We start from the raw sequence: 21,874 nt of genomic DNA on the forward strand, positions 1-21,874 counted from the left end.
TACGACACCCCCCCCCTCCGCCCCGAAGTAACTTCCCACGGATTGAGAGACCTTACCTGAGAGAGAGGGTATGTGACTAAGAAACATACGTATGGTATATGGCCTGCTATTAGGATTGTGATTAGAGCACTCTTTTAAGGTATTCATATCTAGCGCGCTTGTGGTTTGTGTTGTTACTTGTCGGGATCATTTGTAGGCTGCAATGGTGTATTCCACGAATTGTTTTTAAATTGCAATAGTGTAATCGCCTTGCACACATAGAACCTGTAATAGTGACGTATTGGACCTGTGAGTGAAGTCCAAATAAATTGCTATTTTGAACCTCTCAGTGAAGTCCATTTCCCATTTCGTCACAAAAATTGGTGCAGGGAGCAGGGTGTATGATGGACGATCTATTGCAGAAACATGGTTGTAAACCCTCCTCCTTGGATAGGGAGAGTGCTAAGAGGTTGTGGAGAAGTACAGAGAAAGTGGTGGAATGGGTAGAGCGGTGTAAGAAGGAACAAAAGAAAAAAGATGGAAAAGGCAAAGGTGTTCTGTGTACGGTTTTTGGAGCATGTTTAGCCTGTGCATAGGAGGAGGCACGGAAATTTGAGACTGTTAAAAAAGTGGGTGTCCCTAACTCGGTAGCAGATGCACCGACTGATTGTAGTAAAAAGCTCTGTGAATTGCAAACTGAAGTTAAGGCTACCAAAGCTGCTTTAGAGGAAGAACGAAAGACAAAAGAGGCCTTAAGGGCCCATGAAGGACAACTGGAAGTTGAAAACATGTTTTTAAAAGACGAATTAGCTGCTGAAAGGGAGAGGAATCGGAGGTTACAGGAAAAATTAGATCTTTTGTTGTCAAGTGCTCCGACCCCCTCTCCCACCCAAGTCAGGAACTTAATCATGTGTGCCGATCCTGACCCGAGGGAACAAGTGATATTGAAATTCGACCCCTCATTAAAACGGAGGTGCAGTCAAATGACAGAAATAATCAGAGATGTACTACAACACATATCACCCCGTGGTCAGGACCTGAGCTTGCCCGAATGCAAGGACAACTTTCACGCAAGCCAGGGGAAAGTGCAACTGAATATTTATGGCACGTTTTGCTAAAAGGAGGAGATCGTATCTTGCTGAGTGAGGAGGAAGCTAGAGGTTATTGGGGTCCTGGCGTATTTCTGGACAGAGGTCCAGCAGGGGATCAACCCTTAACCCTTAGAGTCACCCACTGGGCCGGGGGAATTGATCCTAGAGAGCGGGGCGAGCCACTGGCTATTAAGACTACTGGGCTGTCTGGGGTAGCTGAATCCATACAAAAGGCTGCCTGTATACAAGCCATGTATGAGCGTGGTGAGCAGAGCATTCCTCTTGCCACTCCGGTAGATCCAGCCTACCTTAAACCATTGATTAGAGGTCTCCCTGATTCTGTGAAAATGTATGGGCAAAACTTAAAGGAAAAGATTCCACAGGCAATTGGCCATAATACTCGCAACCCGCTCCAGCGGCAGCAGCCCGTTTTAACTTGGGGACAACTATTACAAGGAATAGTGGTTTTTGGTTTGGGCTGGTTAGAGGAAGGTTCGAATTTACAGCGCTGTGTCCACCAGGCACGGTTTGTCGGGCATAATAATCCTTGTCCTCCCTGACAAACTAGTTCTCGTTTTGACCCCCAGCATAATGAATTGTGGAGAAAGGCAATTTAGCCACTGGTCCCAGACGAATACCTGTAAATTTTCTAATTGATACTGGAGCTCAAATAAGTGTCATCACTGAAAAAACAGCAAAAAAGTCAGGTTTAGTTCCCACCCGGAAGAAAATAAATGTAATAGGAGTGACTGGAGTCCCTGAAATCAGACCAGTTGGTACAGTGTGTGTCTGGCTACCAGGAGAAAACCAAATGACTAAGATAAAAGTAGTCATCGGTCCTTATCGCAATAACATTTTGGGATTTGATGTATTAGCAAACAAAGTCTGGAGATTGCCAGACGGGACAGTGTGGAGCTTTGGAGCCCCACCATGTGAGGTGTGGTTACTGGAGACAGCCACTAGACTGCCTCCTTCCCAGGTAATGAATGTTAATCAATATCCACTGCCAGCCGCAGCCAAAAGGGGGATCAAGGAAGTCATTAAGGACCTGGAAGACCGTGGCATTATGATCAGGACACACTCACCTTGTAACTCCCCAGTGTGGCCAGTACGTAAAGCGGAGGGTAGATGGTGACTCGCAGTGGATACAGGAGGCTTAATAGCGATGCCATGTCCCTCTCGGCCGCTGTGCCCAGCATCGCCGGCCTGGTTACCCAGATTCAAGCTAACCACCACACCTGGATGTGCACATTAGATGTGAAGGACATGTTTTTTATGATTCCTCTTCATGAGGAAGATAAACCTCAATTTGCATTCACGTGGGAGGGAGTGCAATATACCTTTAACCGGCTCCCACAGGGATACAAACACTCTCCCACTATTGCCCATAATGCTTTAGCAAAAATATTGAAGGAGATAAAAGTACCAGATGGGGTAAGCACGTACCAATACATTGATGACATCTTAATAGGTGGAGACAATGAAGAAGCAGTCAGAGAAGCGTCCAGTAAGGTTTGGGACACACTGACTTCATTTGTCCTAGTAGGTGTAGAGGTGGTATCAGGATTGACCCAAGCCACTGCAACCACAGCAGCATCTGGAGAATGGACTGTTCAAGTGCTAACAGAATGGTTTAGTACTTTACCTGTGCCTTCTGCCATCCAAAGTGATAATGGCTCACACTTCACAGCAGTCATCGTTCAGGAATGGGCAAAAGGGGAAGGTATTGACTAGGTCTTCCATACCCCTTACTACCCCCAGGCAAATGGAATGGTAGAACGGACCAATGGATTAATTAAAAGATTTGCAAAGGTCCATGAATCAAATTGGAACCTGAGACCATCTGAAGCAGTACATACTGTTAATAACAGATGGGGTGAAAATGGAAATGCGAAAATAAATGCGTTTTATCCTACTAGAGAAATGATCTCCAAGGCACCACATAAAATTGACGAAACCCCTGTACCATTGCATCCTGGTCAACCAGTAATGGTCAAATTACCTCAAACTGGAGTTATACCCCTGACATTAACCAATCCAAGGGGATCACATGCATGGGAAGCAAAAGATAACTCTGACCGCATATGTCGTACTCTCAAGTGTTGTAGAGGCTCTTTGCATCCTAAAATTACTGTCAGTGTGCGAATGTTGAGGTTGCATTGAGATCTGTGGAAGTCACAACGTAAAGCACATTAGGGCTGAGGAGCCAGAGATAACAGTCCTCAGAATTTACAGAATAAATTTACCGGATCAAGGCAGGCAGAAGTCAGACTCAAGATACCACAGAACAAGAGCCTCTTTGAAGAATCAGTATTAGGAGGGAGTAAAAGCCATATGAAACTGAAAATGGGAGCAAAACCTCCAGTTCTAGAATAAGATCCATGGCAGTCTAGAATTGCTGGAAGCCTCTGGTCTTCATTCTTTGCTTCTCTTAAACAAAGCTGATGGCGGGATTTGATTTGTATCTGAACACCTAGATCTTAGCCCAATTATAAATCAGTTCAAAATTGTTTCTTGTGCTCTTTTGGTTTTTTTGCTGGAAAGCTAAAGAAAAAAAAAAAAGGAAAAATAATGTAAGTTATGTCAGCAGCAGACTAAACATTTTCTTTCCTACTGATGCCATCTACTGTTTCTGTGTCTAAACTTCTTGGTCTTTATTTTACCCTGCCTTTCAGTAGACATTCTTGGTTATCTTTTACTATTAGAAAACAATGTGATAAAATTCTGGCCTTATATGAGAAAGGAAAAAAAGAAATATGTTGCATGGATATATATTTAAAAGCTGAAAATAAAATATACATACACACGCACTCACTCAATGCTTCTATAAATCTCAGCATTGTTTCCCTGAGAGTTTTAAATTAATGAAAAGCAAGGAGAAAAAAAAAGAAAATAAGAAAAAAAAACCCCAACCCTGGCTGTTTGAAATGACTTCCAGTGCAAGGGTTACATGACCTCACAACTGAAAAAACCACCCCAAACCTCCCAAAACCCTGCAAACAAATCTGGGGCTTTGTATAAGGCTTCATAAGGTCTGCCCAGTGTGTTAAGCTACACAATGCTTTCAGGATATCAGAGTGGCTACACTTGGCTCCAGGCAAGTGCATTTGTGCCTCCACTTCCTGGCACCCTGCCCCAGCTAGCTTGTTTTCCACTCATCAGTATATCATTCTAACCAGGGAACCGCTCCTCGTTTTTGCTTAGATCTCTTTATCGTAGAATTAGTTTCCTTTCAACAAGTTTATTATGGTGAAAAAGGGCCTGCAATACAAAAACAATGCTGTTTATCAGCTTAGGAAAAGAAACTGCTGGAAAAGTATAAATTTCCTATATGCAAGTCTAGTTTATCACCAGTTTATTTTAAATTCATCTTGTACTTACTCTGTGCACTTGGTTGACATGTACAGTTTAATGTGCTTCCTACTCTGTACATTCTTGTCTTTATTAAGGCATTGTTGCCAAATAAGTAAATCCTCTTAATTATTAGAGGCACTATTAATCAAAATTTTTTGGCATATTCCCACAAGCAGGGATGTCACTACTGTTTGGAGTTTCAGAGCTAAGGTTTCGGAACAGTTAAATATAATATTGTATACCCAGTTCATCACTTTTCTAATAAAAGTTTGTGTCATACAAATAAGAAAAGTACATTCAATAGCCTGCATGTTCTCTGGATACCTAGATATATCTATGGTAAGAAAAAAATCATCAGTTATTAACTTTTCTCTTAAAGACTTAAGAAAGACTTCATTCTGTTTTACTTTATGCTAAAAATAACCAAATAAATAGTCTATCATGAGTAATTTGTTCAGCTTTTATACAACGTTCTAAGAAACAGACATGTTAATTTTGCCTTCACTTCCTGTTGAATTCAAACAATTTTTGTTGGAAATCTTTCATTGCCTAAGAAGAAAATATGGTAAAACTACCCTAATAGCCCAGATTTAAAAGGCAAGAAGTTATGTTTGTGTCAGAAAGCAGCTTAGAATGCCCATTGAAATACGGACTCTTGTATCCAGAAGCAAGCAGTCCAGCACCAATGGAGATCTCACATTGATTGGTTTTTAGATTTCAAGATTTGCATCATTCCTGGATTATTCTCAATATTATTTAATACTCTGTCTAATGAAATAAGAGGTATAAGGATTTTGTGGCATAAAAGTGGAACGAAGGGAAGATTGTAGAAATCAATAGCTTCAAATAATGAAAAGAGGTGTTTTCAATAGTTCTGTTGTTACTAGGCAAGATGTAAGGATAGTTACCTAATTCTTATATTGACTCACTTTTTCACTGCTGAGTCCCAAAGATCTGACATTCAGTTCTTTGCTGCTTAATCTTAAGATGATAGCCCAGTCAGAAGCACTGGAAAATGAGGACCTGTTGAAAGAAATTAATGAAGCAGAAGGAAATTATTTAACTTGTGCACAAAACTTAAAAATGGTCTTATGTTTTCCTCATCATGTACTCCTTCAGATGAGAGAAACAGCAGTAGAAAAAATTAAAGATAATATCAACTTCCTAAAATTCACTGTGAGAAAACAGTGTCCCCCTTCATATTCTTAAAGGCACCAATTTTATTAAAAGTTACTGAACATTGGAATCCACATTTTAATGTGTTCTGTTAAGAAATAAATGATGGAGCAACTGAGAAGAGTCAAATAGTAAGATATATGTCATGACAATTATCTAAAGAATAAGTATAGAATTTTTGTAACATTATCTAAAGGAGTGTTGGATGGATCTTCATGTAAGCGTATAAATCCCAGTAATACTAATCAGATTAGAATGCGACAGAAATTCGTTAAAAAGTTTGGTATTAGTCTGCCCTTCGGTGTCATGTGGACCTATCCAGTTTCCTCTGGATGACGATCCATTTCGAGCTGAAAACCTGTGCAAATGTGTATGTGTATATGAAAACCTGTGTATAAGAATTCTGTATATGTGTGTATCTATAACATAAATATAAAAAAATGAAACCAATTGGCTTTATAAAACAATGCAGAGGCCTTGTTCTTTTCTCATTTCCTCTTACTCTATGGGTCTCCTTTATCCACCTCATGATACCACTGATGACACGAACAAAAATATCTTTTGTTGGTTGCAGATTCCTATAGCCCAACTTCTTCAGCCAATGACTTGTTATGACAGGAGACATAAGTTTTAAAATCTCTAGCTGAGATATCTTGCAGAACTATTTCACATTAAATTGATCATTGCATTTGGGATCAGGAGGAAACATTGATTAGGAATTAGTTTTTAGGGTGGGTTTTTTTCTTCTTGCCTTTGCAGCGTGAGATGTGATGAACAACTTTGAATCGAGTCGGAGTTTCATACGACAGGTAAATCTTTGCAACTGAAGGATGGTGAAACTGGTGGATTTTTGATGTCTTCTGTCTTCCCGCCGTCCAACATATTAGTGGCTTTCTGAATTCAATAAGAGGTCTTAGGTTGATTATAGAGTGCTAGAAACTCTTTTGTGTCAAGTGAAATATTTGTTCCCCTGACCTTTCTGATTTAGATGAATCGCACGGGTGAATGCAGTGTTGGTTTACAGATAACAAATTTGCTGTTAACATTTACTTTCATTTTATCTATTTGTTAGCTTAGAGACATGCTCCAAATATGTGCAAAACACAGAGTAAGGATATGACATTCAGAACACGGTCTTGTATCACGTAGAGTAGGCGAAGCATCCTGGGGGAAGAGTGGGTGTTCACAATGCAGAGGGGTTCACAGTGGGGCCTTCACTCATTCACTCGTTTTTCAGTATATTGCAGTGTATTGCAGTTTTTGTATGCCCAGTACGATGGATTTATGGAACATTGCCTAGTTTTAACTAAACTAATCCTCTTCAAATGCACAAATATCCTGCAAATAAGCTGAGCAATGAATATAATGATAATAATGGCTGCATAGGTGAACAACAAGAAAATGGCAGAGCTGACACTTCTAGTACAAGTCAGCCACGTTACAAGGTTAAAAGCAAAGCTGATCCAATCAGATCTAACAAGAAGTCAGCAATTATCCAGAAGACTATTAGAAGTATGAATTTGCACCTGGTATCATTAAAGATGAACCTTTTTCGGCTATAATGGCCAATAAAACCAAGTATCGAAATAAACTGTGCTTAGAAACAGACACTTGAATCACTGTATCACAAAGTGTTAAACCAAGATTTTGAAAATTAATGAAGAATATTCAAACACATTATTCTCACAATATTATTAATATACTTTTTTTAGTAAGATCAAAAATGGGGTTTGTACCATTAATTAATAAAATTTTTAAAATGTTCATCTCATTCTTTTTTAATTTATATTTTTCTTTATGTTATAAAATGTACATACTATATAAGTACAGTGGTATGTGTATTTAATTTATAACTAAGTAATTATACATCTACTGGGGAAGTAGAACGTGCTAAAATTTTTTTCCTGATAGGGGAAGACAATCACAGAATTTTGAGACCAGACATAAAGTAAAACATAATAAAGTCTTTCTTAAGTCTTTAAAAGGAAAGTTAATAGTTGATGATTTTTTTCTTGCCATAGATATATCTAGGTATCCAAACAACATGCAGATATTGAATGTACTTTTCTTATTTGGATGACACTAACTTTAATGATCAAATCCTCTTTTAAAAACCTTTTCTAATTTTATTTTCAGGTTATCAGCACAATGGTGCTCTGCGTTTTTTCTTTGTATTTATCTACTTTTTTTCCATGCCACATTTGATGGGCATTCACATCATATCCCATGTGGACAACATTTGCGTTTCCTTGTGTTAACTCATAAAAAAAAACAACAACAACACAAAAAAACCCAAACCAAAAAAAAAAAAACCACCAAAAAAGTGTTTCCATATGTGTCCAACTATCAAATTGACTAATTATCAAAATAAATCGTGTTGCTCATTAGTCTTTGATAACATTTTCCAAGGCTTCTAAAGCAAAAGTCACAAATACCTGTACTACCTTTCATATTAAATGAATGCTTTAATCTTTTATGCTTGGATCACCCTTTTTCCCCTAATAAATTATTTATCCTATATTTCATATTTCACTTGCTATAAGCAATTTAATTTTGTTTCAAGCTTTTCTTTTCGGTGCTTTTTAATTCTGAACTGATATGGTATTCCTTTCTTATTGCAGTATCCCACGTCTCTTATCAGCAAGCACATGAGAAAGCTTATTAGTATTATACAGAAAAGAGGATGGAGGAAGTAAATCATACCCCTCAATAACTTGCTTTCAAGTTATGTAAATATACTGTTAGTGAAAATATTAAAGTATAAAAGAAGCGTGTTGATATATAGCTGAATGCCAATTTACTGCTCAATTTCGTTTAGGTGCATGCCCTTTTACATTGCAGGGTAAAAAGTATGGTTTTAAAGCTTTTTCATATTGGCGCCCATCTTTAAAGAATAGCACAGTTTTAGATAGAATATTTAGAAACAATTACGAAGGATAAAGAACTTATCTCATCATGGCCATCTTTAATTTATAGCAACAACTATCTATAATGACATTTATAGGCAGGCATTTGGTTGTCCACCATTACTTTGACTGTGTACAAGTATGTCTTATTTACCTAATGCTGCTTTGTCTATGTAAATAGAAAATTAATTTCGTAAACACTTTGATTCTTTTAAATGTGTCCTTATTACTGGAAATCCTGAAGATCCCCATCAGTGCTAAAAAATGACAAAGAATGTCGGGAAATGTTGTAGCTTCCTTAGTTTAGTACACAATCCATTTATGTAGTGCTGTATTTAATTCACATTGCTGTATTTCAGAGGATAATTTGTGATGCAATGAGGATTATTTTGTGATGTGATGGAAATCCTGGCATGGGCATGTTTATTGTGTCCAGGTATGCTCATGAAATTCTTCTTAAAGAGACAATGTATCCATCATGGGAGGAGTTTGATTGAACTGAATGAGGTAGCAGATATCATTTGATTTGGCATTTCATTATAGTAGGAGACATTTCTGACTCAGTAAGTGACTTAGGGCAGTTTACTGAATTGGAAACAAGGAGTGATGTAATCCATGTTTCGGATAAAGCTTTTTCATATTGGCGCCCATCTTTAAAGAATAGCACAGTTTTAGATAGAATATTTAGAAACAATTACGAAGGATAAAGAACTTATCTCATCATGGCCATCTTTAATTTATAGCAACAACTATCTATAATGACATTTATAGGCAGGCATTTGGTTGTCCACCATTACTTTGACTGTGTACAAGTATGTCTTATTTACCTAATGCTGCTTTGTCTATGTAAATAGAAAATTAATTTCGTAAACACTTTGATTCTTTTAAATGTGTCCTTATTACTGGAAATCCTGAAGATCCCCATCAGTGCTAAAAAATGACAAAGAATGTCGGGAAATGTTGTAGCTTCCTTAGTTTAGTACACAATCCATTTATGTAGTGCTGTATTTAATTCACATTGCTGTATTTCAGAGGATAATTTGTGATGCAATGAGGATTATTTTGTGATGTGATGGAAATCCTGGCATGGGCATGTTTATTGTGTCCAGGTATGCTCATGAAATTCTTCTTAAAGAGACAATGTATCCATCATGGGAGGAGTTTGATTGAACTGAATGAGGTAGCAGATATCATTTGATTTGGCATTTCATTATAGTAGGAGACATTTCTGACTCAGTAAGTGACTTAGGGCAGTTTACTGAATTGGAAACAAGGAGTGATGTAATCCATGTTTCGGATTAAAACACTTATGCTGTACGAATTCTTAAAATTACATTTCAGTTAATGTATTTGTGTTAGCAAAAGATTTCCCATTCTCTTTGTGTTTATGTTATGTGCACGTGCAGAATGTGGTTTTATAAGATCAGTAGTCACATACCCTCAAATTGCAATATGCAAATGATACAGTGAAATAGAGCCCTTACCAATGAGATTTTAAAGCTCCCTACAATGAAAGTTCAGGGGAATTAAGTTGCCTGAAAGCCTTAAGAAATTTAGTTAAGTTTTGAAATTACTATCTAGAGAAGGAGGCTTATCTTCTGATCAGGTCTGAGTTTAAAAGCATGATTGTTTGGCCAGACTCAGTCTAGATAATGCTCAAACTCAGACTACTTAGAAAAGTGAAGACTTGAACAAAACTTTTAAAACAGTCTTTTTCTAAACATGTTTCTCCTTTGTACATCTTTTGTGTCCATTTACATTTATAATCCTAAAAGAATAAAATTAACATGATAAAAAAAATGTTCTCAGTTTAGGGTAGGATACATTTGAATTTAGTAACAAGATAAATATTTAGCCACAACAAAAGCACCCAGCTCTCAGCAAAGGAGTTTTAGTAGAGCAAGAAGTGTCCTGTACTCATGGGCTTTCCATCTTCAGCACATTTATATTAAAAACTAAGCAGGCAGGTTTTGACTATAGAATCATAGAATTGTCTGGGTTGGAAGGGACCTTTAAGATCATCCAGTCCAACCATCAACCTAACTTTGATAAAAACCATCACTAAACCATGTCTCTAAGCACTATGTCAACCCGTCTTTTAAATACCTCCAGGGATGGGGCCTCAACCCCTTCCCTGGGCAGCCCATTCCAATAATAATAATAGTAACCCCTTCAGTGTAAAAATTTGTCCTTATATCCAATCTGAACCTTCCCTGGTGCAACTTGAGGCCATTTCTTCTTGTCCTATCGCCTGGGAGAAGACAGCGACCTCCATCTCTCTACACCCTCCTTTCAGGGAGTTGGAGAGAGCAATAAGGTCTCCTCTCAGCCTCCTCTTCTCCAGGCTGAACACCCCCAGCTCCCTCAACCGCTCCTCATGAGACTTACTCTCCAGACCCCTCACCAGCTCTGTTGCCCTTCTCTGGACCCGCTCCAGCACCACATCTGCACCACAAAACCCGACCGCTCTGAGACCTGTCACGCTGCTCCTCTCTAACCCTGCTGTTTCTAGAGGCTTGCTGCAAAGTGCCTGCCAAAAAAAAAAATTAAAACCCCCAGCTGCATTACTGCGTTACCTCATGGTACCTCACAAACCAGGGACTTGGGTCTTTTTAGTCTGGAGAAGAGAAGGCTGAGGGGGGATCTGATCAATGCTTATAAGTACTTAAAGGGAGGGTGTCAGGAGGATGGGGCCAGTCTTTTTTCAGTGGTGCCCAGGGACAGGACAAGAGGAAATGGGCACAAACTTGCATATAAGAAGTTCCACCTAAACATGAGGAAGAACTTTGCTGTGAGGGCGGAGCCCTGGCAGAGGCTGCCCAGGGAGGTGGTGGAGTCTCCTTCTCTGGAGACATTCCAAACCTGCCTGCTGTCCCACCTACCCCTGCCTCTACACCCCCAGGCAGGGCAGCTCCACACCAAACACACCCCTATGCAGACCAACACCACACAACACTATAGACAATGCTACCCAAAGATCAGACAACACTCTCCGCAAGGAGAATCGCTTCCAGACCAGAGATACTCTCGGGCAAGAAGACCTACAGGGCCACAGCACTGATGTGAGGAGGCTCTACAGAGATGCCATAAGAGAGTCACATGTAATGGCCAGTTACAAGAAGTTCCTGTCAAAACATAGAGGTTGTACACACTAGAAGTCCGTGTCCAAGACCTGGGAGTGTCAGGATGCTGGGAAGAAATCCCAGTCTGCGAAAACAGATGGCTAGAGAACAGAGCTGCTCATGCAGCCAGGAATGACGAGGCAAAAAGAGGAACGTCCAGAAACGTCCCAGATGCAAGTCCAGTACGCACTTTAAGATTGTTATGCAAGGAAGGAAGCACCCATTGGGCATGATGCTAATGAGTAGAGGCATTCCAGACCCTAGAGGTGGTATCTGAGGCACCTGCTGTGCCTCTTCAGTGCAAAGAGCAACAAAGACACCAAGACCTGAGGAAAGTCTACGACACAGAAGACAGATCACACAAACTACACAACAGACACTGTCCAGAATTGCCCTGCCTGGTGCACACTGGCTTCGTCCTGAAGAGTAACCCACTCCCTTTACCTACCCAGAGAGGGCTGCTCCTGGACAGCCCCTGCCCTACCCTGACTTTGAACCCCTCCCTGCAACTCCAAACCTTGTCCCTTTCCCAACAGTCCCCAGCACCAGACCCTCAACTTAGCTTTCAGAGAGCATGGGGTCTGTAGCCATCCTCCACAAGGAAAACCATAGTCAGCCAACTGGATCGCTCCTGCAGTCGCTAGGCTCCTCTTCATCATCTGAAAAAAAAAAAGGAAAGAAGGAACAACCCATTCCACATGCAATAGTGAGCATCACGAAGGTCAACATGGACCTTTCCGGCAACATCCCCCTCCTCAGATATGCCGTGCCATTCTGCTCACCTGCCCTGCACGGATTCCAGAGTCAAACTCTGCAGCAGTAACTGTTTGTGGTGCCTGAGAAACCGAGAGATGTGAAAATGCCATTGAACATGGAAGAAACCACCAGCCCCATGTGCCTCCTCCCTACTACCCGGCTCAGCTCAAACGCTCATCCGGTTCCAAAGGCAACCTGCACCGCGCCTGCAAAACCAGAGAGAAACACATCACTGAGCTGCCACGTCATACTTTGCTATTAGATACCAACCTAGCCCACAACAGCCTCACCAGCTCGAACCGCTCCTCAGCGTGCAGCGTCACCCCTCTGAGCCTGTGCGCAGCAGCTGCAAAAACCCAAGAAAAACAGCACATGCTGAGATACCAGCCAAAACCGTAGCCTGTGGGCACTAATTCCCATCTCCTGCCCCTTTACCTTGACAGCTTAACATCCGCTGTGAGTTTGGGTGGCCAGCTTCAGGCTTGCACACCACCTGTAAAATCCAAACACGGGTTGCTTGTAACTCCACCAGAAAAAGAAATGATACTTCAGCCCACCAACCACAGCTCGCCTTGCTCAAGTCAGCCCTGCTGCCCATATCCCGCGCTGCACGTCAATTCAAAGCTATACATTGAAAAATAAAAACCCATAAAGTAGTCACAGAGCCACCAGACACATCTTCCTTCTAACACCACGCACCCACTCACCTACTTGCAGTGCTCCGCTCGGCTCTGCTGTGTTGCCCTGCGCAGCTTGTCCTTCTGCATCTGAAAAAAAACATCAAACAAGTCACATGGATACGGAGGGACAGCTTCATAATGCAAAAGGTGCTTGTTTCTACATAGGAAGACCATCTAGAGTCCAACTACAGCCTGCCATTAAAAACCCCCCAACTTTAAGCCCCTCACAAAGCAGTCTGAAAATCTTGGAGATGCAATTTGCTTCCCTACTGCTGAACAGGCCTTCCCACAGAGCTCCACTCTTCCCCATGAAATATTAATGAAAAACCTGTCCCCACTCGATCCAAGATGACTGTACCACCTTCACCTCAACAGTCTCGGCAGATTCACTTATTAACCACAGACTCTTACCACTAATTCCACCTACCGCTGACTCTACCTACCACCCGCCCCCGAGCAGGGCAGCCCCAAGCCAAACACACACAGGCACAGACCGACACTACACACAACACGACAAACAATGCGCCTCAACAGTGAGAGAAAGCTCTCAGCAAGAAGAACAACACCTGGTTCGAAGACACCACCAGGCAAGAAGACCTGCAGGACCACAATGGTGACATGAGGAGGCTCTAGGGAAGCCCCAGAATGTGAGCACAATGTAACGGCCCGGGAAAAGAAGCGACTCACAAAAAGAAGGTGATGTACGCATGGGGTGTCTGGCTTCAAGAATGATGATTGATCCCAAACTGGGAGAACTGGCTGACACTCCAGAGGAGTGTGCTGCCATCCATCGTAACCTGGACAGGCTGGAGAGCTAGGCAGAGAAGAACCTCATGAGGTTCAACAAGGGCAAGTGTAGGGTCCTGCACCTGGGGAGGAAGAACCCCAGGCACCAGTATAGGTGAGGGGTGGAGTTTCCAGAAAGCATGTCTGAGAAGAAAAATCTGGGGGTCCTGGTGGAGAGTAAACTCTCCATGCAACTCTCCAGCAATGTGCCCTTGTGGCCAAGAGGCCAATGGGATCCTGGGCTGTGTAGGGAAGAGTGTGGCCAGGAGGTGGAGGGAGGTCATTCTCCCCCTCTGCTCTGCACTGGGGAGGCCACAACTGGAATCCTGCATCCAGTTCTGGGCTCCCCAGTTCAAGAGAGACAGGGAACTGCTGGAGAGAGTCCAGCGTAGGGCAACAGAGATGATGGAGGGGTTGGAGCATCTCCCTGATGAGGAAAGGCTGAGAGAGCTGGGGCTCTTGAGCCTGGAGAAGAGAAGGCTGAGGGGAGACCTTCTGAATGCTGACAAGGATCTAAAGGGTGGGTTGAAGGAGGATGGAGCCGGACTCTTCTCGGTGGTTCCCAGTGACAGGACGAGGGGCAACGGGCACAAGCTGGACCATGGGAAGTTCCACTCCAATCTGAGCTGTAGAGGGCAATGAGGTCTCCCCTCAGCCTCCTCTTCTCCAAACTAAACATGCCAGTTCCCTCAGCCTCTCCTCGTATGACTTGTTCTCCAGACCCCTCCCCAGCTTGGTGGCTCTCCTCTGGACACGCTCCAGCACCTCAATGTCCTTCTTGTGGTGAGGGGCCCAGAACTGGACACAGCACTCGAGGTGAGGCCTCACCAGTGCCCAGTCCAGAGGCACCATCACTGCCCTGCTCCTGCTGGCCACGCTGTTCCTGATACAGGCCAGGATGCCGCACAGAATTGTAGAATCCTTGAGACAGAGGGTTTATTCTGAACTCCTTTTATATACATAAGTGACTATTATTTCTCCATCTACATAAAAGTGAGAGTAAAATTCTTCTCTATTCCAATGCCTCACCCCCGTATTTACAGGTTTTAACATTTTTTTAACCACAACCCCCGAATTTTCAGACATCTGGGGGCTGTGACCTCCCTCTTTTGGGGGGAACCCCACGGAATCCCCACTCACCTGCTCCTCCGCTGCATCATCGCTCCCCCGGTGACATCGGGGTGCCCCAAATGACGCCAGGAGACACGTGGGGTTTTTTTAGGTCACCCCAAAAAATGGACCAAACGACCAGACCCAGGGCTGGCTTCTCCACCGGCTGCAGACCCACGGTTGGGGCAGCACGGGACGCCGAGGAGGAGACACCTGGAAAACAGCAATCCCCAACTGTAGTTCAGCGTCATCCGACACAACCAGCAGGGAAGAGAGCAGAGGGATTCCCTCGGAGTGAGGGACGGGGCAGGAGCTGAGCTACAGGAGGATGGGTGCTGGGGAAACAGCTCCCCTCCGAACACGGCACCCTTGGCAGTTACCCTCTGACCGGGGGCTTCTTTCCGTCCTACCCAAGGAAGAGGGACATCTGGCCGGCGGCGCTGCCCAAGGGAGATGCCACCAGACCGCCGGGGAAACGCACCCCCTGGAAGCCAGGCAGAAATCAAGCCCTTCGGGGCGCTGCCTGAAACAGAAGCTCTGGAAACCAGAAGCAGTTTAGAGAGGAGATGTTGCTTTATTCAACGCGGGGTGCCAGGTGGAAATCCACAAGTCTAGCACACCCGTTATTCAGACACAAAAAATTCTCATTATTCTGCCTACCTAATCCGTAACTCCACCTGGGCTGATGCATGGATCAGGATGATCCAACAGCCCCTTTTTGGCACATGAATATTAAATTCTGCAGCATCTGCAAAGCGCTCCTGCGCAGGCGTGAGCTCCTCCGGGGTCTTTTGGGTAAGGGATACCCTTCCTCGCGTTATCCTTTTTAAGGCATTGAGTCATCTCAGGACAGTAAAAGTTCACTGTAAGTTTCCCAGCTTCTTGAGGATGACGAAGATGTTCCTTGAAGTAGCCACGGCTCTGCCCTAATTGATATAGGACTTTTGTTATATCTATCTATATATATACTTTGGCATCTGAGAGAACCTTGAAGTGATTAACTACTTCTTGTTGTCCCATCCTTATCACCCTCAGCTCGGTGCCCACAATAAGAAGCTCAGTAATTAACTCACTTAAGTTAGCATGTGGCCTGCCTTTGCTAACAAGGAAAGCCCCCAGGACCCTCACCCCGGCCCTCAGCAGCCTCCTGCGAGGCCACTTCCCTCGGGGAGAGCCCCCAGACTGTCCCAGAGCCAGCCCTGGGGTGGCCCCGCAGGCTCCTGCCAGGAGGAGGAGGAGATACCGGAGGAGGGTAAACTCAGCAGAGGAGAGAAAAAGACCTGCACTACGTTCCCCCCATAAAGAAAAATATTCTGTTTCTCTGTGTAATCCTTTCTCTATCACATTTGAGAGAAGAGGCATGCATCGTATCTAACAGCCAGTGCTGGTGGAACAGCTCGTTCTCAATAAGCGCAGAGGACACTTGGCAGGACTGCCCTTTTATAGCCCCAAATCTTCTTTCTCTGTCCTCTTGCAGATCCCCACGATTCTCCCAGGAAGTCAGCAGGAGCTGGTCACCGAAGTGTTACTGGTTTCCAGGGGTGCCGTTCCTTGGTGACCTTCAGAGTGTATAGTTTCAGGCTGGGGCAGTGGGTGAGGAACGCTTCTACCACCTCCTGGCTGACCACACAGTAGCAGTGGATCTCCAACAGATTTCTGCACTGCTTGGCCAGATCGACGAGCGAGGAATTTAAGTCCTCTGAGGATGTGGTTTGCAGCATCAGCTTCTTTAAAGTACCGCTGTAGCTCTGGGTGATGAACCTAATCTGATTTACCATGTAATTATAGGTATTGAGTTGCAGGGTGCTCACAGGTATATTCAGCTTTAGGATCAGCGGGATTTTGCAGGCAGGGACCGTATGATCAAACTCTAGGTCTACACGGAGTCGAGGATGCTTTTGACTCACAGCAGCCCAGAGCTCTTCTGAGATAACGGGTATGTACTTGTCCAGGCGCTCACAGAAAATGTCTAAGTGGGTGAAAGCTGCTCTTTCGGGCTCGAGCAGTTCCTGAAACACGTCGTCAGACAAACTGGCGTAGTAAACCCCCAGGGCCGAGAGTTTGGGACACGCTCTGAAAACTTTCCTAATGGTGGCCGGTGCCACGTTGCACACCAAGGTGCGGTTGTTGATGAACAAACTGTGCAAGTTTGGGTTGGCGGTAGCCAAGAGTTCAACCAGCTTGTCATCGAGAGTGAAGGGCATTCGTCGAAAATCAATATGCTGAAGATACATCTGGTTTTTAGTGGCACAGATATTCCGGATGCCCTGTAGGATGTCCTGGCCAGAGTAGAAATAGGGGTTCTCCCCGTGGCACACTATGCACAGCTGCTGCAGTTTGTGGTTCTCTTTTGCCAGCGCATCCAAGACGCGTGTCGCGTTCTTCCGGTTGACCTCCTTGGACTGGTCAAGCACAATCTTCAGGTGTTTGATTTGGCTGAGGAACTGGAGCAGGCTCTGCAGCATGCCCTCCTCATCCTCTGAATCACAGCTGGAAGGGTAAAATAGGCTATTAGTCACGGTGAACGCTGAGCTGAGCAAGCACAGAGCAGATACTCTACTAGCATTTCTGCAAACATCAAGAGGTACCCTAGATGTTTCTTCTCACTTGATGCCTGGAGAGCAACTGTAAGGCCAGACACAGATTCAGGAGGTGAGAAGAATCACTCCCCAGAAAGATCCATCAGGGAAGTGTCACGACAAGGGTAACTATTCAGTAACTTTGGCAACTTAGAACAACGTACCTAAGAATGTAAGATTTCCCACTAAACCCAAATCATCAGCAGCAACTGAAAAAAACCCAGCATACAACACAATTTTCTCTATTATATAAACATATAAGAGAGTCATGTAAGATAATATCCTCACAATTAGTGTCAATAATGTCATAGTAGAGTGGTGTACATGTTTGACACGCACCGGAAACAACAATTTGGTCACGCCTGCGAAGATGCTTGGACATTAGAAACCCACCCCTCTTACCTGATCTCTGTGAAATGCCAAACAGAGCTAGAAGAAACAGCTGCAGCCCATCGTCTGCACACCTGGAAGACCATGTATCTATCTCGAAGAGGCAGATAATAGAAAATCTGGATGAGGATTTCTTCTGGGATGTAGTTCCACAGTCCCAGAACTGGATCAGGCATTTTGGCGATTCAGTCAGGTTTAAAAAGTGGGAGGAACTTCAATTAATTCTCAAAAGTCCCTGTTCAGAAAAACAAAACAAAACAAACACAAAAAAAAAGACAGACACACACATTAGGATTTATTTCACAAATCAAACCAATGCAACTGGATCATGAAGGAGATAAATTTTTTTTCAAATGTGACATTTCACTGAATTCTGAAATTGAACCCCAAACTCTGTTGGCCAATTGTTTTGCACAGTTTTTTTCAATCAATCCTAAGAAGCTGGGTGATACTTTTCAAGAGTTAAAGTTGTCAGATCAAAGCTTTGGGGAAAAAAAAAAAAAAGCACCTTTTTTCCTGCAGTGAGGTTTTGCTACTCTGAGTAATAAAAAATGCAAGGGAATTTTCTGGTACTGCTGCACTGGTATTCAAAAAGCAGAGACAGATTTCTCAAACTGGGGGGGGGGGGGGAAACTCTTTGCAAGCAGAAGCTCTCAGAAAACAGCCCCAAGTATCCATTTTTTAATGACAGTGAAACAGAAGGCCAGTAGTAGAAACTGGTAGCTTAATTACAGTGGTCCTTGCCTGCCATGAGATGTGACAATTTGAAAAAAAAAAAAATCTCTTCTTACTGTGACTCCAGTTCTCAGAAATTGCATTTATACACGCCTGGCTCTGAAATGGAAAAGTGGATTTCCATTTACCTTTCATGTGAGCTATGAGGCAAAAGAATAAACGCCTGGGAAGAAGGCTGAGGTTCATAGGAACAGACCATTACCTAATTTTGTTCATTCCTCATCTTCCAAAAATGTGCTTTATCCACCTTCTAGATTTCTGCACAAATAAATCTACCAACGTGACACGGTTTTTTCAAGCCTCTCATAAGCAAGCAAGGGCCTTTTAAATGCTAACGTTCCCCTTCTTGGGCTGGCACTGTCCTGCGATCTCCCTCTGACTCCCACAGCGTGCCCTCTTGCTTTGGAAGCCCCTGGTTCCGGAGTCACAGCATTTAAATGAAAACCTGCACTTCTAGATATCCTTGAAGGAGGAAAAAAAGAGTTGAAAACCACAAAGCGAGCAGGGATGCAAAAAGCATAACGCAGAGAGGAACAGAATGGCACATTTTTCTCAAATGCATTGCTTTGAAGAGTGACTCATTGTTTGGAGTGTGAGGTGGCAGTAGCATAGCAGCTACACTATCTTATCTGCCATCGTATCAGCGACAACCCCCTTCCCACCCACCCACTCGCTCGACAGACACAGTCCTGCTTCCTTCCTGGGAACCCGCGATCTGCTGTCATTTTCTCTTGACAATCACCTTGACAGCTCGGACCCTGCTTTTCTACTTTTAGCTGCTTTTAACACCGTCTCCAATACGTGCTTGCCAAAATTTTAACCTGCTCTTTGCCCTACATGAAATCTTGCCTGTTCAGATCCTGTCGTTTCCATTATGATATTTTTCCATTATGATATTATGAGTCAGGTGAAAAGGAGCTCGAATCTCTAACAAAGTAAGAGCATGTTTCTAGCCACACTGATTGCTTGGAAAAGCTTAAAATTACGGCCAGAGAGCAGGAAGGCAGGCAGAAAGGCAAAACTATTGGCGTTTCTTTAAGTAAGGGAATGGCTTTGAGCCAGGGAGGAGCACAGTTCATGGTCCACCTTGGGTGCCTGCCCCGGTGAGGAGATCCGGGTTCAGAGCGGCTCCGGCGAGCCATGGAGGATTTCTGCACTTTACTAACCAGATGATGGAACTTCATCAGCTCTCAGCACGGCAGGCCCAAGGCAGAGGCTGGCTGGGAGTGAGCAGCCAACAGCCCCACCAGGAACAGGCGGTGAGGCTCTTGGCCGAGGGGCCCACGGTGCCTGGGCACGGCCACCGCTCTCCCTGCAAGCCCAGCAGCATGGGGAAGCCCCCCCGCCATGGCAGTGTACCTCTCAGAGCAGAGCCCCTCTTCCTCTGCACTCCCCAGGCTGCGTCCCGGAGGGAGAAGCAGAGGAGGAGATGTGGGAAATCACCAGCCCGGAGAGAGCTGCCTTTTCCCTGCCCACGGGGTGGGAGCCAGGATGCTGCGCTATCCTTTATGGGACGGCACAGATTCATAGCCCTGTCTTCCTCCTCCTTCGTCACCCACCTCCCCCTTCCTCTGCAATTTGCTAACACCCCGCTTCCCTGCAGGGCTGACCCTCCTCGCACTCTGTCCCCAGCAGGGACACACCGTCAGATCCCGAGGCCCAAATCCCACGTCAGCCAAGCCCTGCTGAGCCGCAGCCTCTCCCCTCACTGGCATTTTTACTTCCCAAGTGGGAAACAAGGGGGTGAATCTCCCCGTGCTCTGATTTCGCCATGCAGGACGCTCCCGGAAAGCATGCACTCAGCAAAGGGTTAGGGGAAACTCAGGGTCTCAGCTGCCCTTTCCTTTTTTAGCCCTTTTAATATATTACAGCGAACAGATGAGCTTCCAGGAGAAATGTTTATGGGACACAGATGGGTGATGGTCCCCACAGCAACTCACCCCGTGGTTCCCAGCAGCTTGTGTGTTGTAGGAGATGGTTGGGATGTCCGGACTCGTTTAACCCTTAATGCATGAACTTAAAAGCTGCTTCTTAAACTGTCAGCAAGTAAATGCCTGGGTTCCAGAAGCCCTGGCACCACCAGGCTACTGACCCTGAAGGGGATTCTGGGTGCTGCCTGCTCCTGTAAAAGGAGAGCACCCAGGAGAGCCAGCCTGGATTAACCCCTTCAGGGATTTATTTCAATTACGTTTTTCCTTTAGCAAACAAATTTGCTTATACTGTTAAAAAACTGTTGCTGTAAAATAGCATTAAATATAGCTGTCTTTTTAAATATAGATACATCTTTTTTTTCTTTCCACTTTTGTTTGAAGTTCAGTTCCCCAGGGAGTTTGGCTCGGCAGTGGGTTTGTGCATAGCGATGGCAGTCAGCACGCGGGCACAAAAATCTGGCCCCAAGCCCATGCCAGCTTCTTGCCAGCTGGGGGACAAACAAGGGAGCTGCTGTTACCCCTCCGTGCACAGGAGGACCTAGACACAAGACAAACACGGCCTGGGCAGGAGGCTCCTACCTGAGGTTGAGCTCCTTGCTTTGGCTTGCCACGGGAAGCTCTCATGGACTCAGGAAAAGCTGCTTCACTCTTTCTACCTGTCAGTTGGGATCGTCAGGGGAGCACAGCGGAGTTAACAGCGACTCGGAAAGAGGTGGGAGATCCTGCAGGTCCCAGACCAGAGCGCCCAGCGGAATTCAGCAGCGATATTGACAACCATCATCTGGAGATGGAAGGACCCGTCCAGGTGCCCCTACCTGCTCGCTGTGCTCAGTATCATGCAAAGCAGAGCAGAGACCCAGAGGTCCCCTCCACCAGGGCTGCTCTCACAACCGGCGCCAGGCTCCCCGCTTGTTTCTTTTGGGATCTTCCCTCCTTCACCCGCTGCGCTCTGGGACAGACGGTGGCTCCCGCCGAGGCTGCTGGATTTGCCTGGAGAAGGAAACCCCACATGGTTAATCCCTCTCCCCTCCTGTGAGCAAACCCCTTGGACTCGGTTACAGATGCTGCAGTCACTGCCTTACGCAATTAAATTATCCCAGGACACCTTTTAACAAACAAGCTCCAGGGAAGGGAGGGCGTGAGAGCCGAACTCCCTGTGCCACTCAGTAATTACTAACCCCATCAATCTTCATTTTCACCGTTCGCTCTCGCTGCACTGGGGAGGAGGGGGGGAAGCTGAAGGCCCACCATATGCAGTGCCACCCTAGCTTAATGCAGG

At 44.5% G+C, this 21,874-nt stretch overlaps 1 protein-coding gene and 1 long non-coding RNA gene across 5 annotated transcripts in view; both read right to left on the reverse strand.

Moving 5' to 3' along the window:
• Positions 1 to 3,165: 3,165 nt before the first annotated feature.
• On the reverse strand, positions 3,166 to 9,117 carry LOC106897007. Its single transcript, XR_001413704.1, has 2 exons — positions 5,354 to 9,117; positions 3,166 to 3,614 (listed from the first exon to the last, which is right to left on the reverse strand). It is a non-coding gene; the product is annotated as an uncharacterized LOC106897007 (long non-coding RNA).
• Positions 9,118 to 15,511: 6,394 nt separating this feature from the next.
• Positions 15,512 to 21,874, reverse strand: part of FBXL8 (F-box and leucine-rich repeat protein 8) — a 7,820-nt gene continuing 1,457 nt past the window's right edge. The window contains exons 2-4 of one of the 4 annotated variants that reach the window (XM_014957366.1): positions 21,411 to 21,585; positions 17,942 to 18,164; positions 15,512 to 17,450 (exon numbers count right to left, since the gene is read on the reverse strand). In XM_014957366.1, coding sequence (XP_014812852.1) covers positions 16,475 to 17,450; positions 17,942 to 18,105 — 1,140 coding nt within the window. In that variant the 5' untranslated portion in view covers positions 18,106 to 18,164; positions 21,411 to 21,585 and the 3' untranslated portion in view covers positions 15,512 to 16,474. Of the gene's footprint in view, positions 17,451 to 17,941; positions 18,165 to 20,604; positions 20,702 to 21,174; positions 21,749 to 21,874 lie in introns of those variants that run through there. The other 3 variants (XM_014957364.1, XM_014957365.1, XM_014957367.1) reach the window with 3 other exon arrangements.

The sequence above is a fragment of the Calidris pugnax genome, unplaced genomic scaffold (genome assembly GCF_001431845.1).
Source record: "Calidris pugnax isolate Ruff unplaced genomic scaffold, ASM143184v1 scaffold292, whole genome shotgun sequence".
In the NCBI taxonomy this organism is placed as follows: Eukaryota; Metazoa; Chordata; class Aves; order Charadriiformes; family Scolopacidae; genus Calidris; species Calidris pugnax.